The sequence below is a fragment of the Periplaneta americana genome, chromosome 7, assembly GCF_040183065.1.
Source record: "Periplaneta americana isolate PAMFEO1 chromosome 7, P.americana_PAMFEO1_priV1, whole genome shotgun sequence".
In the NCBI taxonomy this organism is placed as follows: Eukaryota; Metazoa; Arthropoda; class Insecta; order Blattodea; family Blattidae; genus Periplaneta; species Periplaneta americana.
This window is the reverse complement of record NC_091123.1, coordinates 144,886,377-144,900,841: the sequence shown is the minus strand read 5'-3', so window position 1 is coordinate 144,900,841 and position 14,465 is coordinate 144,886,377. Positions and strand designations below refer to the sequence as shown.

The 14,465-nt window shown below is 36.2% G+C and overlaps 1 protein-coding gene across 1 annotated transcript in view; it reads right to left on the bottom strand.

Annotated features, from left to right (window-relative positions):
• LOC138702733 (thyrotropin-releasing hormone-degrading ectoenzyme-like) overlaps positions 1–14,465 on the bottom strand; it is a 38,000-nt gene that overhangs the window by 21,349 nt on the left and 2,186 nt on the right. Inside the window, exons 2-5 of the mRNA XM_069830038.1 lie at positions 12,197–12,483; positions 5,721–5,922; positions 5,497–5,644; positions 5,237–5,418 (exon numbers count right to left, since the gene is read on the bottom strand). Of these exons, the coding sequence (XP_069686139.1) occupies positions 5,237–5,418; positions 5,497–5,644; positions 5,721–5,922; positions 12,197–12,483 (819 nt within the window). The remainder of the gene's footprint in view (positions 1–5,236; positions 5,419–5,496; positions 5,645–5,720; positions 5,923–12,196; positions 12,484–14,465) is intronic.

Genomic DNA, 14,465 nt, shown 5'->3' with positions numbered 1-14,465 from the left:
CTTCCACTTTCTGTCGTGAGTTTTCGCCGAGGAACCATCCAAATACCTTACAGCAAACGGTATTTCTAGCAGTGAAGTTAGTGGATAGGGGAGGGTGCGGAGGGTAGGGTACGGCTTGAGTTTAACCGTGTTTGAGGATGTCCATGCAACTAATTACGACCCTTCTTTCTGGGTGATGGAGACCCTGTCAGAGACTACAATAAGAATTTTCAAGTACCCTTACAGCCTCCTTAAATATAGTTCATTGGTCATTTTAAAAGAATAGAATAAACGAAATAATAAATAATGTAAAATGATATAATATAAAAAACGAAATGAATAGAAAACAGAATTACATAATAGTACATTATGCAACGAGCCTATGGATGTTTACGAAATGAGAGCAAGCGAGTTTCATAATTTTCATACGAGCTTCTTAATTACCATTATAGTGAGTTTCATACGACTTTTTGTGCTCGACCATATTTCTAACTTGAAATTACTGTATTCAGATGTATACATTTTATTTGTATCTGACAAGATCGGAAGTGACCTTGTTCTAGGTCGTGAATTGTGAGATGTGCGCAGACGCGAAAGTATTGATTTTTTCCGAGGAACAATAATGTCATTGACCTTGTGTAATCCCGTTATACTTAGTATAACCTTGATTATTGAATTCGACATTGAAAAACGAGATGACAGATTGAATTTATTTGAATATTATTTACAATTAACGCTAATTATTATAGTAACAGAACATAACCTTCTGCGACAGTATTGGATTTCCAGCCTCCGTGACTTTTCGCTAATTCTCTTTCGATTGCATATCCGAGAATAATCGATACTTGCGGTTTTATAACGGTACAAAGCTGACTTGTTATTGGCTGAACACTTGTAAGCTGAGTTGTCATTGGCTGAAAACACCGGTACTTTAATGAGTAGGTGTACTTTAATGACATGCTACCAGGTGTATAATTACTACATTTCGGCATGGTCGAGCATTAAAATAAATAAAATGAGCTATAATAAAATACAAGAATTAACAGGACTTTCAGATGACAGGACAGCCGAAAGAATATCTGAAGTTGTATTTGATCATTTAGAAAAATTTAACTGTAGCAAGAAATTAATTGCGCAAACGTACGACGGAGCATCGGTAAATATCGGGCAGTACAATGGCTTAGGAGCCATCTTTGCAACTAAAAAGGGGAGGAGAATCGAACTTCACTACAAATAAATTGCCAGTTCCAGAATGATGAGTCAAAGGGTAGTAGGAATAAAGCTTAAGTACTTCCTCAAGGTTTATACTTTTGAGTATGAGCACTTCCTGTGATTATATACTCATAACCACTAGAACATACTCATATTCGTAAGAGTAAAGACATTCTACCTAACGCGAATATATACTCATCTCTACAGCCTTCTTGATCGTTTAAAAGTTAGTATGTGCTCGTGTTACCTATCCTCTTTGACTACATTGCACCGTGATTCTCAGTTCTTTTATAGACTTAAACATGCTATCCGCATGCTGTAGTGGTTTGTGTTTTGCTTTTTATAAACAAATAAATAAATAAAATAATAAAATAAATTAATTAAATAAACAAATAATAAGTAAATAAATAAATAAATAAACATGAAAGCGGGAGTGAATCAGATAAGTGACGTTAATAAACAGGAAACAAGAAAATAGTATACTGTTAAATCGTCATTACGGGATGTTGGATAGAGATTACAATCCATTTCTAGAATTCCAGTTATGCTAATTCTATTTTTTATTATAGAGAGTTATATAATGTATATAATTTAAAATTACAAGTAATTGCATTTTGCAATTCAAATTTTACAAAAAAGAGTAACTGTTAATTATATTTAACAATATAATCTAACCTTATAATTTGATAGCCATTCATATTTTCATAGGTTATGTTTTTTTTATGAATAACAAATACGTGTTTAACCTTTTTCACATTCACTTTTGTGAAGCGTTAAAGGCTTCAGAAGTTCACGTCTTTTTCTATATTTTTCCATGAGGTACTACATTGTTAATAAATTCTGCCTTTTTCATTTAACTTTAAACTGAACACAAATCAACAAATATTCAGAATTGAGCCAGCTACAAACCATACTCAGAATAACATGAGAACGAACTTATAAATATGAGAATATACTAGCTTTTATTCTTATCAAGCATGACTATATATTCTGTACAAGATGGACACTTGAGTATATTCTACTATGCTTCCATGTTATGAGTATGTAATCAAAAATGAGTAGATACTCAAATGTTTTTATTCTTACAAACAAGAGTATATACTAAAAAAAAGTCCAGTATACACTATATACTCATGTTTATTCTTACCACGGAAAGACTAACGTAGGCCTACTTGTATTGATTTTGCATGCTCTATTATTATTATTATTATTATTATTATTATTATTATTATTATTATTATTATTATTATTATTATTAGTTTCTGTCTTGGTCATCAGTCGTCAATCTCATATCCTACATACAAAAAGTATCAAGAGTCGCCACTGCTAAAGACGTTCCTGCTTGTCAAGATATGTGCAGAGCAGTAGCGGCCGGTGATCTAAATCCTCGGTGAGGACAGATGCAACCAGTTTAAGTGTTTCCGATAGGAAATGTTTGTTTATGATATTAATTATTATTGTTATTATATTATTAATATCAATATTACTGTATTATTATTATTATTATTATTATTATTATTATTATTACTATTATTAGTCTATTCTTATTACTATCAAGAAAAATAATAATTTCACTCACCAAATAAGCTGTTATGCTGTGAGTTTCAGTGATTGTTTCAGTGTGATGAAGCAACCCATATTATGTGTTGGAATTCCCCTTTCTTTCTTTTCTTTTTCTTTTTTTCCTTTGACAGCAACAATCAAGGCCAAGAGAAGTTTATTTTGCCTCACATTACCACATAACCATTTATGTTGCCCATACCAGGATGCAATAGAAACTCGCGTTTTAAGATTATGTGTCAAAAAAATTATCAGCGATGTCGTAGGTAGTCTCTCTCTTTATTTAAAACTTCCTTTCTTTCAATATTATTTCTTCTCGAAAAAGGACACTCTAACAATGAATTGACTACACCAGCATTATTTCTCGCATTTGTTTCTATTTATATTTTCTCGAAATACATAACAACATTGCCCCAGATTCACTACACGAAGTACAATAGTACAACACCCTTGCTTAAGTCATAAACTGAGACATAAGGGGAGAGAATAGTGTGGGTCTCTGCCTGCCAAAGAGCTCGATTTTTGATATTTATGGCCTAGTTAGGAAGACAAGTCACCACTGCTATTCCCACCCCACTCTACCCTTGAGGCCGGCCCATGGATGGGAGGAGTGAAACCTGACCAGGCCAGACGAATTGTGCCTCAGCTACAACGTTTTAAGCGTAAACTCAAAGCCCGCGAAAGGACATGAAATGCATTAAGCCAGACCCGGCACGAACGATTCTGGCCTCAGGAACAAATTTTACTGCAAAACAGTTCTATATACATCAAAGTTTTCAAATGCTTCTACAGCGATATATGCTTCATTCAAATAACTAATATATTATATAAAAACACAAAATTTGATTTCAGTTAAGCCAAGTGACTGAGGCCCGGCCTCACTTGCCTCAGTCAATCAGCCGCCACTGGTGCAGAGTACTATTTGTAGTGAGAGTTGAAGGGCATTCCCTCTTCTCTCTACTCATCATCTAGGCAGTGTAATCTCCTCTCCACTGCATTTTCTTGGAAACCAATTTGTAAGTGTGATTATATAGAGAGATCAGATGAGGTCTGGACAGGAGCGACGGGGTCTTCACTGTGCGCTGCTGACGCACTCGCGGCGGGGAATGAACAGTGTAGAGTCGCGGTGATACGACCATGCAAGTTTCCGTAACTATTTTAAAAAGTGTCTTACTTACCAACTTTATTGATGGAGGTGCTGAAACTGGCCGCCTTCGTTGTCCACACATTTTTAGCACCTCTTTTTGAAATGTCTCATAACTCGCTTTAGTTCTGGTCGATTAATGCTGTTAATTTCGTGACAGATATTACGTTTCAGTTCTTCCAGAGTACGTGGGGTAAGGAGAAACTCAAAACGATAACGCATTACTAGACTACAGATGTCGTTTTGACACTTCCTGGAACCAATGCTTCTGTAGGAAGGGCATTTTCGACAATTAATAATTTATGGGGATCAGAGAAATCGTCAGTGACAACTGAATATGTTGAAATCTTTGTTGATCATGCAAATGTATCATTTGAAATCTTGTAAATAGATGTAGACTAATGAAAAAAAAAGTGCTGTAAAGACATTGTCTTCGTTAGAAGAGTGCGATTGGTACACAGCATCAACGTCGTCCACCACTTCAACGGCAAATTTAGATTAAAATAGAACTGGCAGTTTCTACGAACTTTAATAAAAACTATTTTTTTTTGTAATTAATAATTTTGTTAATTGATTACTAGTGGACTTACTCGTGTTAATTATGTAAGATTTGTCCGGCTTACAGCTGTTTCAGTGCTTGGCGCACCATCCTCAGAGCCTACTAGATCATGGCGTCATCTCGAACTTCTCTGCCTGTTAAGTGGGTGTGTTTTATTGTTGAAATCTCTTCAACACATGCCATGATCTAGTAGACTCTGAGTATGGTGCGCCAAGCACTGAAACAGCTGTAAGCCGGACAAATCTTACATAATTAACACGAGTAAGTCCACTAGTAATCAATTAATTATATTCAAGTGTTAAAAGTAGTGTACGCAAGATTAAAAAATGGATAATAATTTTGATTTTAAGTACCTATGATTATTATTTCTAATTGTTATATTTAGAGATAAATACATAAAGTAACAAAAGCCAAGAGTGTTTTATTTCAATTTCTACCCCAACAGCTCAGGGAGAGGCCGTAGACCTACTTAAGAAAAAAAAAACATGACCCATTTATCTGTCCTGAGTTCAGACTCAGAAAATACGGCCACTTTAACTATAGGATACAAAATGGGCCAAAACAAGCCCTCGAAATGCCAAACCAAGATTATGAACTGTGTAATCCAGTACTATAAAAATTTAACTCATGAGAAGCGAATGTTTACGGACAATCGCATGAGGTACCAACAGTCTCAACTCAAAGTTGTTTCTGGAAGTTGTTTATTTCGTATCGGCAACTGCTTACTCGTCTGATGAGTTTGTAGGTGTTCTCGTTACGTTAAGATATGTTGAGGAACTCACTTGCTGAGCAAGAAGTTTCTGAGACCGCAACGGAAGGTTTCTTCCGACAGCATTTCTCTCATGAGCTCCAGAAACGATCCTCCTGCGTCCTCTGTGTAGTGCGGTCCATCATTTGGCGGACAGGTGAGCTCCGTTGTGATTCGATTCATGTGAAAGCCGTACCAACTCGCTCCTCCTGTGGTCTAAAAAAAAATGCAACTGTTGAGCACAGCTGACAGCGATCTAAAGGACAGACGACAACACAGACTTGAGTGACTCACTTTGACGAAGGTTTCCCGTAAGAGAAACTGTGCAACGTATCTGCTGACATAGTAGTCGCTCCACCACTCCGGGGAGACGAAGTGTATGAGCCAGCTGTCCACTAGATCGGGCAGCATTTCGGTGTATCCAATGGGAAAAACTTTCTCCCTGTAGTAAGAAAGTTGCTTTAGTGTCATTTTGTGAAAGACGTAAAGTTGCACTGGAGTCTATGGTATTTACCAACCTTTCTACTAGGAGGCCCATGGTACTAAGTTGATCCCAGTAGTACGTGGGCATTGCTACAATATCCAGCTTGGGCAGAGGGTACGGAATTCCCAGATAATCCACCACATACTGCAATGCACTGTGGAGCATCATGATGTCTCTCTTCCACTCTCTTCCCAATCTGATTTTACTCCGGTGGTGGAATTGCACTGTAACGTTACCTTGATAACAAAGACAGGTCGGTTGTAGTGCTGTCTTCTTCCCATAACAACGAATAGAAGTATAAATGTGTATTATACTTTTCAACGACGGGAGCAACAACAAACAGGCGATGTGAGAGTTATGTCTTTTTACCACGATAAAAAATACTGCATTAATGTTGTCAAAATGATTACAGACAAAGCGTCAGTGTGAGCACTACTCTTACCATGATAGGAAACGTAGCATAGGTATGGTCATCACGACAAGGAACGGAGCACCAGTATGGATAATATGCCGTTACCATTAAGAAAACAGAGCATAATAGGCCTATGCTTGCGTTGTTAGTACGACAAGAAACAGAGCGTTAATGTGGGTACTGTGTCGTTACTATGAAAGAAACAGAACGTATGTAGGCCTATTAAGTACGAGAAACAGAGCGTCAATACGGGTATTGTATCGTTACCATGAAAGAAACAGAGCATATTTATGTGTTGTTAGCACGACAAGTAACAAGAGTTTCACTGTGGGTACTGTGTCGTTACAATGAAAGAAAGAGCATACCGGTATGTGTTGTTAGTACGACAAGTAACAAGAGTTTCACTGGGTACTGTGTCGCTACTATGAAAGAAACAGAGCATATGTGTTGTTAGTACAAGAAACAAAGTGTCAGTGCTGTGTCGTTACAATGAAAAAAGAGCATAATTATGTGTTGGTAGTACAAGAAACAGAGTGTCAGTACTGTGTCGTTACAATGAAAAAAGAGCATAATTATGTGTTGCTAGTACAAGAAACAGAATGTCAGTGCTGTGTCGTTACAATGAAAAAAGAGCATAATCATATGTTGCTAGTACAAGGAACAGAGTGTCAGTGCTGTGTCGTTACAATGAAAAAAGAGCATAATTATGTGTTGTTAGTAGAAGAAACAGAGTGTCAGTGCTGTGTCGTTACAATGAAAAAAGAGCATAATTATGTGTTGCTAGTACAAGAAACAGAGTGTCAGTGCTGTGTCGTTACAATGAAAAAAGAGCATAATTATGTGTTGTTAGTAGAAGAAACAGAGTGTCAGTGTATGTACTGTGTCGTTACCATGTGTTGTTAGTACGACAAAAAAAAAACAAGAGTTTCACTGTGGGTATTGTGTCGTTATCATGAAAAAATGGAGCATATGTGTTGTTAGTATAAGGAACAGAGTGTCAGTGCTGTGTCGTTACAATGAAAAAAGAGCATAATTATGTGTTGCTAGTACGACAAGAAACATAGTGTCAGTGTATGTACTGTGTCGTTACCATGTGTTGTTAGTACGACTGTGGGTATTGTGTCGTTATCATGAAAAAATGGAGCATATGTGTTGTTAGTACAAGGAACAGAGTGTCAGTGCTGTGTCGTTACAATGAAAGAAAAAGAGCATAATTATGTGTTGCTAGTACGACAAGAAACATAGTGTCAGTGTATGTACTGTGTCGTTACCATGTGTTGTTAGTACGACAAAAAAAAAACAAGAGTTTCACTGTGGGTATTGTGTCGTTATCATGAAAAAATGGAGCATATGTGTTGTTAGTACAAGGAACAGAGTGTCAGTGCTGTGTCGTTACAATGAAAAAAGAGCATAATTATGTGTTGCTAGTACGACAAGAAACATAGTGTCAGTGTATGTACTGTGTCGTTACCATGTGTTGTTAGTACGACAAAAAAAAACAATAGTTTCACTGTGGGTATTGTGTCGTTATCATGAAAAAATGGAGCATATGTGTTGTTAGTACAAGGAACAGAGTGTCAGTGCTGTGTCGTTACAATGAAAAAAGAGCATAATTATGTGTTGCTAGTATGACAAGAAACATAGTGTCAGTGTATGTACTGTATCGTTACCATGTGTTGTTAGTACGACAAAAAAACAAGAGTTTCACTGTGGGTATTGTGTCGTTATCATGAAAAAATGGAGCATATGTGTTGCTAGTACAAGAAACAGAGTGTCAGTGCTGTGTCGTTACAATGAAAAAAGAGCATAATTATGTGTTGCTAGTACGACAAGAAACATAGTGTCAGTGTATGTACTGTGTCGTTACCATGTGTTGTTAGTACGACAAAAAAACAAGAGTTTCACTGTGGGCATTGTGTCGTTATCATGAAAAAATGGAGCATATGTGTTGTTAGTACAAGGAACAGAGTGTCAGTGCTGTGTCGTTACAATGAAAGAAATGGAGCATATTTATGTGTTGTTAGTACAACAAAAAACAAGAGTTTCACTGTGGGTAGGCCTGCTGTGTCGTTACCATGAAAAAATAGAGCATATGTGTTGTTAGTACGACAAGAAATAGAGAGTCAATGTGAGTGCTGTGTAGTTACCATAAAATAAACAGAACATATTTATGTGTTGTTAGTACGGCAAAAAACGAGAGTTTCACTGTGGATATTGTGTTGTTACCATGAAAAAAATAGAGCATATGTGTTGTTAGTACAAGGAACAGAATGTCAGTATGAGTGCTATGTCGTTACAATGAAAAAAAGAACATATGTGTTGCTAGTACAACAAGAAACAGAGCGTCAGTGTATGTACTGTATCGTTACCATGAAAGAAACAGAGCATATGTGTTGTCAGTATAACAAGAATCAGAGTGTCAGTGTGAACACTGTGTTGTTACCATGACAAGTACGTATTTTGTCATCATTAGGCCTACAGCAGACACATTGTCAGCATGGGAACTGTTTCATTATTGTGACAGCAAAATCAGCATCAGTGTATACATTGTCTTGTTACAACAACAACGTCAGTGTGGGCATTGATTTGTTACTATACTTGTTTTTTTTTTTTTTAATATGGGACATGACAGGAGCGTTGCGATGGGAAAAACAATTGAATGTCACATAGCGTGGTAGGCCTGTTGCTATGGTAACAACGGTTGAGTTGCCAAATTTATCGTTCCCGTTAATAGCTCTCTTGGCGACATTTATTGTGCACTCAATGTTAGCATTGGTACGTTTCGTGTTTGATTCTCTGTCGATTTTTGTATTGTTTTCTTACCTTTGCGTCTATTGTCAATGAATGTTTTAACGTCAGCCATCTTAACGTCAATTGCTAGCTTCCATCAGCAGGGAGCATGGTAGTCCATATTGGCAACATAGCACTGTAGTTCCAAGCTCGGCCCAAGACCGTCTCCAATACTCATACCTTAATATAGAAAAAAGATGGCCGCCGTAGAGGTCCAACCATTTCCATTTATATAGATGGTTCCGCCATATCTTTATGTCAAAATACTTAAATTTTTCGTATTTCTGAAGTTGAATTACTAACTTTTGTCATAAATAAACGTCCAGTGTTAATTTATGAGCAATGTTAAGTTCAATTTCAAAGGCGAGACAATAAGATAAATACGGTACGAGTAGAAACACATTGCTATGAAGTTATGAACTTGACAGTGCAAACGCAGCTTGAAAACACTTTTCAGTAAGTTGAAAATCATACCTTGAACTCCGTATAAGTTACTGCAGTATGTGCAAACATTCACTAATAGTTGTTGGGCATACGAAAGGTTAACACATACTCAAAATCAATAACACAACTAAACAATGTCAGCCAGTATTAGGGCTACAAAGTCTACTAATACTGTACAACTACCACTACCACTACCACTACCACTACTACTGCTACTGCTACTACTACTACTACTACCACTACTACTACTACTACTACTACTACTACTACTACTACTACTACTACTACTACTAATAATAATAATAATAATAATAATAAATCAGCTTATATTTTATATTTTTAATAGATGGATGTTGACAATCTAGGGTCCTTAGCCTAATTCGTCTTGAATTTCAATTCATGTTTTGTCACTTTTAGGCTTAGGCCTAACTCTTCATGACTTCTTTTCACTTTTCTCGATAATTGGTTTGAAATGTTTTTCTCTCGTTCAACACGTTTGTACAGTTATTAATGATAGAATTTCTTCTACACGGTCATCTTTAATATTTAAGAAAATAACAGTCACCTTAAACAACAGTCATAAATTAAACCACATTTCTTTCCTGAACATCACTTTGAAACTGATCGAAAGTGCTAATAATTTCCCTTTCACACCATTCCCTGAAAAATTCTTCTCTCTCCATCTGTTCCTCTTTCCGTTGATGTGGATTCTTTCTAGGCACTAGAATGACTGACAGCAGTGGCGTGTGGTGATAAATAATCCTGGTGGTGCACAAATATTTATTATTATTATTATTATTATTATTATTATTATTATTATTATTATTATTATTATTATTATTATTATAGGTACTAATTACTACATAACTATTAACGTATGTTACGTAGGTATAGATTTACATAATTTTGTTAGTCAAGAAATTGCAGTTAATCAGTTTCTTATGTAGGCTAGCTCCAGTAATAGCAAAGTAAAGTGTTCAATTTCTATTGCAGTACACCGTAAATAATATTGTTTTCGCTATATTGCGTTTTATAACACAGTTCACACGTTCACAAGCATTCGATACGTGTGTCGTCTCATCAGCCTTAACTGCTAAAAAGTCAGCAGCTTTCTTTATTTCTTTGAAATCTCATCATGGCATACATCAAAATGACTTGAAGGACTTCGTTCTGTATAGTGTTTGATGTGCTCTTAAACACTGTTCCTCTTTCCAAATGTTCCTTAAGAGTGCGTCTAATTTAGAACTGAAATTGAAGAGGCCAAGAAAAATACTAGCGTTTAAAGATGAGTTTCCGTGTTCGTGACCTCTTAAAGCCAACTCAAAAGCTCCACAAAACCGCACGCACATATCTGTTCTTGGTAGCTTTATCATTGTGAAGTGCAACAATTCAATTGTGTCTGTATGTTTGTTTGACCCAACACTGCTAATTTAACATTATTATTGATGTGTGCAGCTGAAGAATCGTGTTTTTTAATTCTTTCATTCATGTGCTTCAAATCAACCATACCTGCAGAACGATAATCAAAATTATTTAGTTACTACAGACAGTCCTAAATTCAAACAGAAAAATAAATAAAATTCATAAAACGTACTTATTTTTGTCAATAAATGTTCGCCATCGAACAATAGGCAAGGAAAACAAAATACAGCGTCTTTTACATTGCAACTGCATATTGCATTTTTCATAAGTCCGAATGTTGAATTTTCTTGTCACTTCTCTATTACTGTTCTTCGTCACTTATAATTTTAATTCATGTGTAGGTCTACCCATCTTCTTTATTTTGATCTTTTCGTGTAAAGGTCTTATAGAAAATTACACATTTAAAAGAATTTGCACACTATTCATTGTAACATTTATGATGGAACGAGCTTGAGAACACATCTGAAAGTGCTCCTAACCCCTCCTACGCACACTGTACTGCCTCCCTACCATGGTCCAAAGCCTGCCAGTGAAACAGTATTACTGCGCATGCTCGAATGGAACAGTGTGCCGAAAGTGTCGAGCGGGAAACGTAAGTCCCAGGCGTCAACAAGAACAGTACACATGCAGTGTTACTTTTACATAGTATTATAATAAAGAATTATGTCGCTCACATAGTCTACTGCAGCTCATTGTTATACATTTAAAAACATGCATTATTTGAAGAGGTGGTGCACTGCTCCAGTGCTCCTTAAGAGAAATCGCCACTGACTGACAGTACGATATGAAAGTTGGTTAGGAAATGTGATTCTTTAGGCATCATGGGTAAGATTCGAAATTTCCCGAGGAATACGAAAAGGATCACCATTTACGATAGGAAAAATATCTTTTCTAATAACTAATTTAGGTTCAAAATATTTTATGTGTAACACTGTCATTTTAGGAAGATACGATCTGACCACCCTACTTCATAATCTCTTGGCTTAGTTGCCTCATAAGTGGTGCCTTGTTGGTATCATTTGTGATGTTCAGACCTGTCTTCGGACAGTTGACTAAACATCAACAAACTGTAATTTCCTTAACTTGGAAATTGTCACGATTATGCACCTAAACCATTTGTCGCGTAGTAAAGTTGTACTTTTCGGAAACTCAAACACTGAAATATGAGACACAGGTTCACTATTAAAATTACAACCCGGTACACAACACGAATGGGCGATTTCACGACATAATTAACACAAAAAAACATCATAACAAAACCACGTGGTAATCATGCTTGGACCTCTACAGCGCCATTTTGGCCACTATCGATACCTACATTAAGGTCTGAGTATTGGAGACGGTCTTGCTCGGCCGCTTAACTGTCATGTCCCATCTTTCAAAAAAACAAGTATAAGTCAACAAACATGTCTTGTTACCTTAACAACATACTAAACTCTCACCTGTCTCAGTGTACAAGTTGATCGGAGGGTCTGCTGTAAGGTTAGTTACCAGAAACCCCACAGAGTACGTGGAGAGGGGCGGTGTGGTCTCGAAGTGGTCCCACTCGTAGCCTTCTTCATCGGCGGGCTCCGTGGCTCTGCGTGGCATCACGGACAGGGCTGTCATACCAGAGGGACGCGCCACGCTGATTTCAAAGCTAGCCTTGAGTGCTGGCTCGTCGAAGCAGGGGAACACGGTACTAGCGTACATTCTGTGCCCAAAACCTTTGTCTAACGACACGATCCACCTGCAATACATACACTGAAGTCACAGTCATAATGTGTACGTACACAGGAAAGGAACAATTACGACTTGGACACACATTTTGGAAACAATACTATACCAAATAGTAGGGCTTGGAGAATGCATCCTGTCTTTAGACATAAGAAGACAAGTCGTATTATTATTATTATTATTATTATTATTATTATTATTATTATTATTATTATTATTATATGGCGCCATGGTGCTCTTAGTTTAACTTTGATCTCCCAAATGACAATCTCCATTCTTGGCGATCTCTTGGACGTTATTTATTCGTCTTCTAACCTCAATCTTCCTTATGTAATTCTGGACATCATCAAGCCAGCGTAACTTAAATCTTCCAACTTTTCTTGAACCTTCCATCTAAAGATATTTTTGGCTTCCTACCGTCATTTATCCTTAACAGTATTTAAGCACAGTCGCATTCGTCGCATTTTGCTACTCGACTTCAAAAACCGCTACAAATTTTCAATGTAACTGCGTAAAAATAACATCCAAATTGGACTTGGAAAATAAACTACAGAAATGAAGATTATTATGGAGGAAATGAAATCAGAGATGTGTATGAACTAATTACTTCTGCAGAATTTGTATATTTAAATAAAATGTTATTGGAATGGACTATGTTCAAGAAGATATTGAGCAATGGATTTCAAAGAATTGGTACAATTCATGTAGCCTTTCTTAAGTTAAGTGAATAATTTTCTCTAATTGGTCTTAGTTATACAGTATGCTGCAACAATAATTTTATTGCATACTAAAATTATGAGAGAGAATTTATTTCCACGAATCTTATAAAAACTGTAATTAGAAACTGTCTTTCAATAAAAGAATTAGCACTCTGCTATCAATAAATCTGTAACTGTCTGCTCGTAAAGAATTTGACTTCCCAAGTGCCTTCAATGTTTACAGTGCTCATAAAAATAGACGTATTTTAATGTGATGTAAATTCAGCAGTAATTGATTATAAAATAGATATAATGATTTTCTTACTTTTAGCCTACCTGGAATATGGTAAGATGGGTTAAAAGTAATGAAACTCCAAGAAGCAAATTCCATTTTTTTGCAAACCTTATTCATTTCATATTCCCGTACAATGATTTAGAATGTTGCACAAGCTTTTCGCAAACTCGCTCCAAGCACTGAAGGCAATATGCGAAATATTTGGAAGGCTGTAATTTCGAAAAATGCCGAAACTTTTGTAGGGAGGATAATTTAGATCCGTGACCCATTTCTTTTAGGTCTCATCACGACATTAATTTGCCTTAGCGCTTTAAGAAAACCACGGACAAATCGCAGGTAGGATGAGTTGCCTCAATTTAGGAGACTACCCGATTGGCTCTTATGTGAGTTTATTGACATATGGCTCGATCGATCTTGCAGGCATTATCTGAGAAGTCAATCACCTAATGAGCAACCGTCTTTAAAAGTGAAGGAGAAGTAGAATATCCTGTGTGGGGTTGCTGGATTATTCCGCTATGGTCTTGCGTTGAGCTTGACTGTAATTAGTGATTAAGCAGGGGAAGGGATTTGGAGCACTATAAAGTAATGTTGAAACGTAGTATAGACGAGCAGGCCTATAGCCCAAGGTTTAGTGAACTGAAACCGAAATATTGCATTGACAAACCAGAAGTACAGTTCAGTCAACGAAAATTAAATGCAACTTATTACGAAATTATCTGAGAACAAATGAATGTATTACATAGTTTAGGAAAATACATTGGCTTACATAATATAATATACATTTCATTTCGAACTAATTGATTGAATCCTTTTTTAAGGAAATGTCACTAATTTCCATCGTGTGAAAATTAAGGAAATTCTTAAGAAATAAATCATTAATATATTGAAAGTTCTTCTCAAAATATCACATGGGTACCAGTACATTACTAATAATCAGAAACAAAATACAATTTTTTTTAAACCTCTTAATATAATTTTTTCTTCGTTTCCCAAAATTTACAT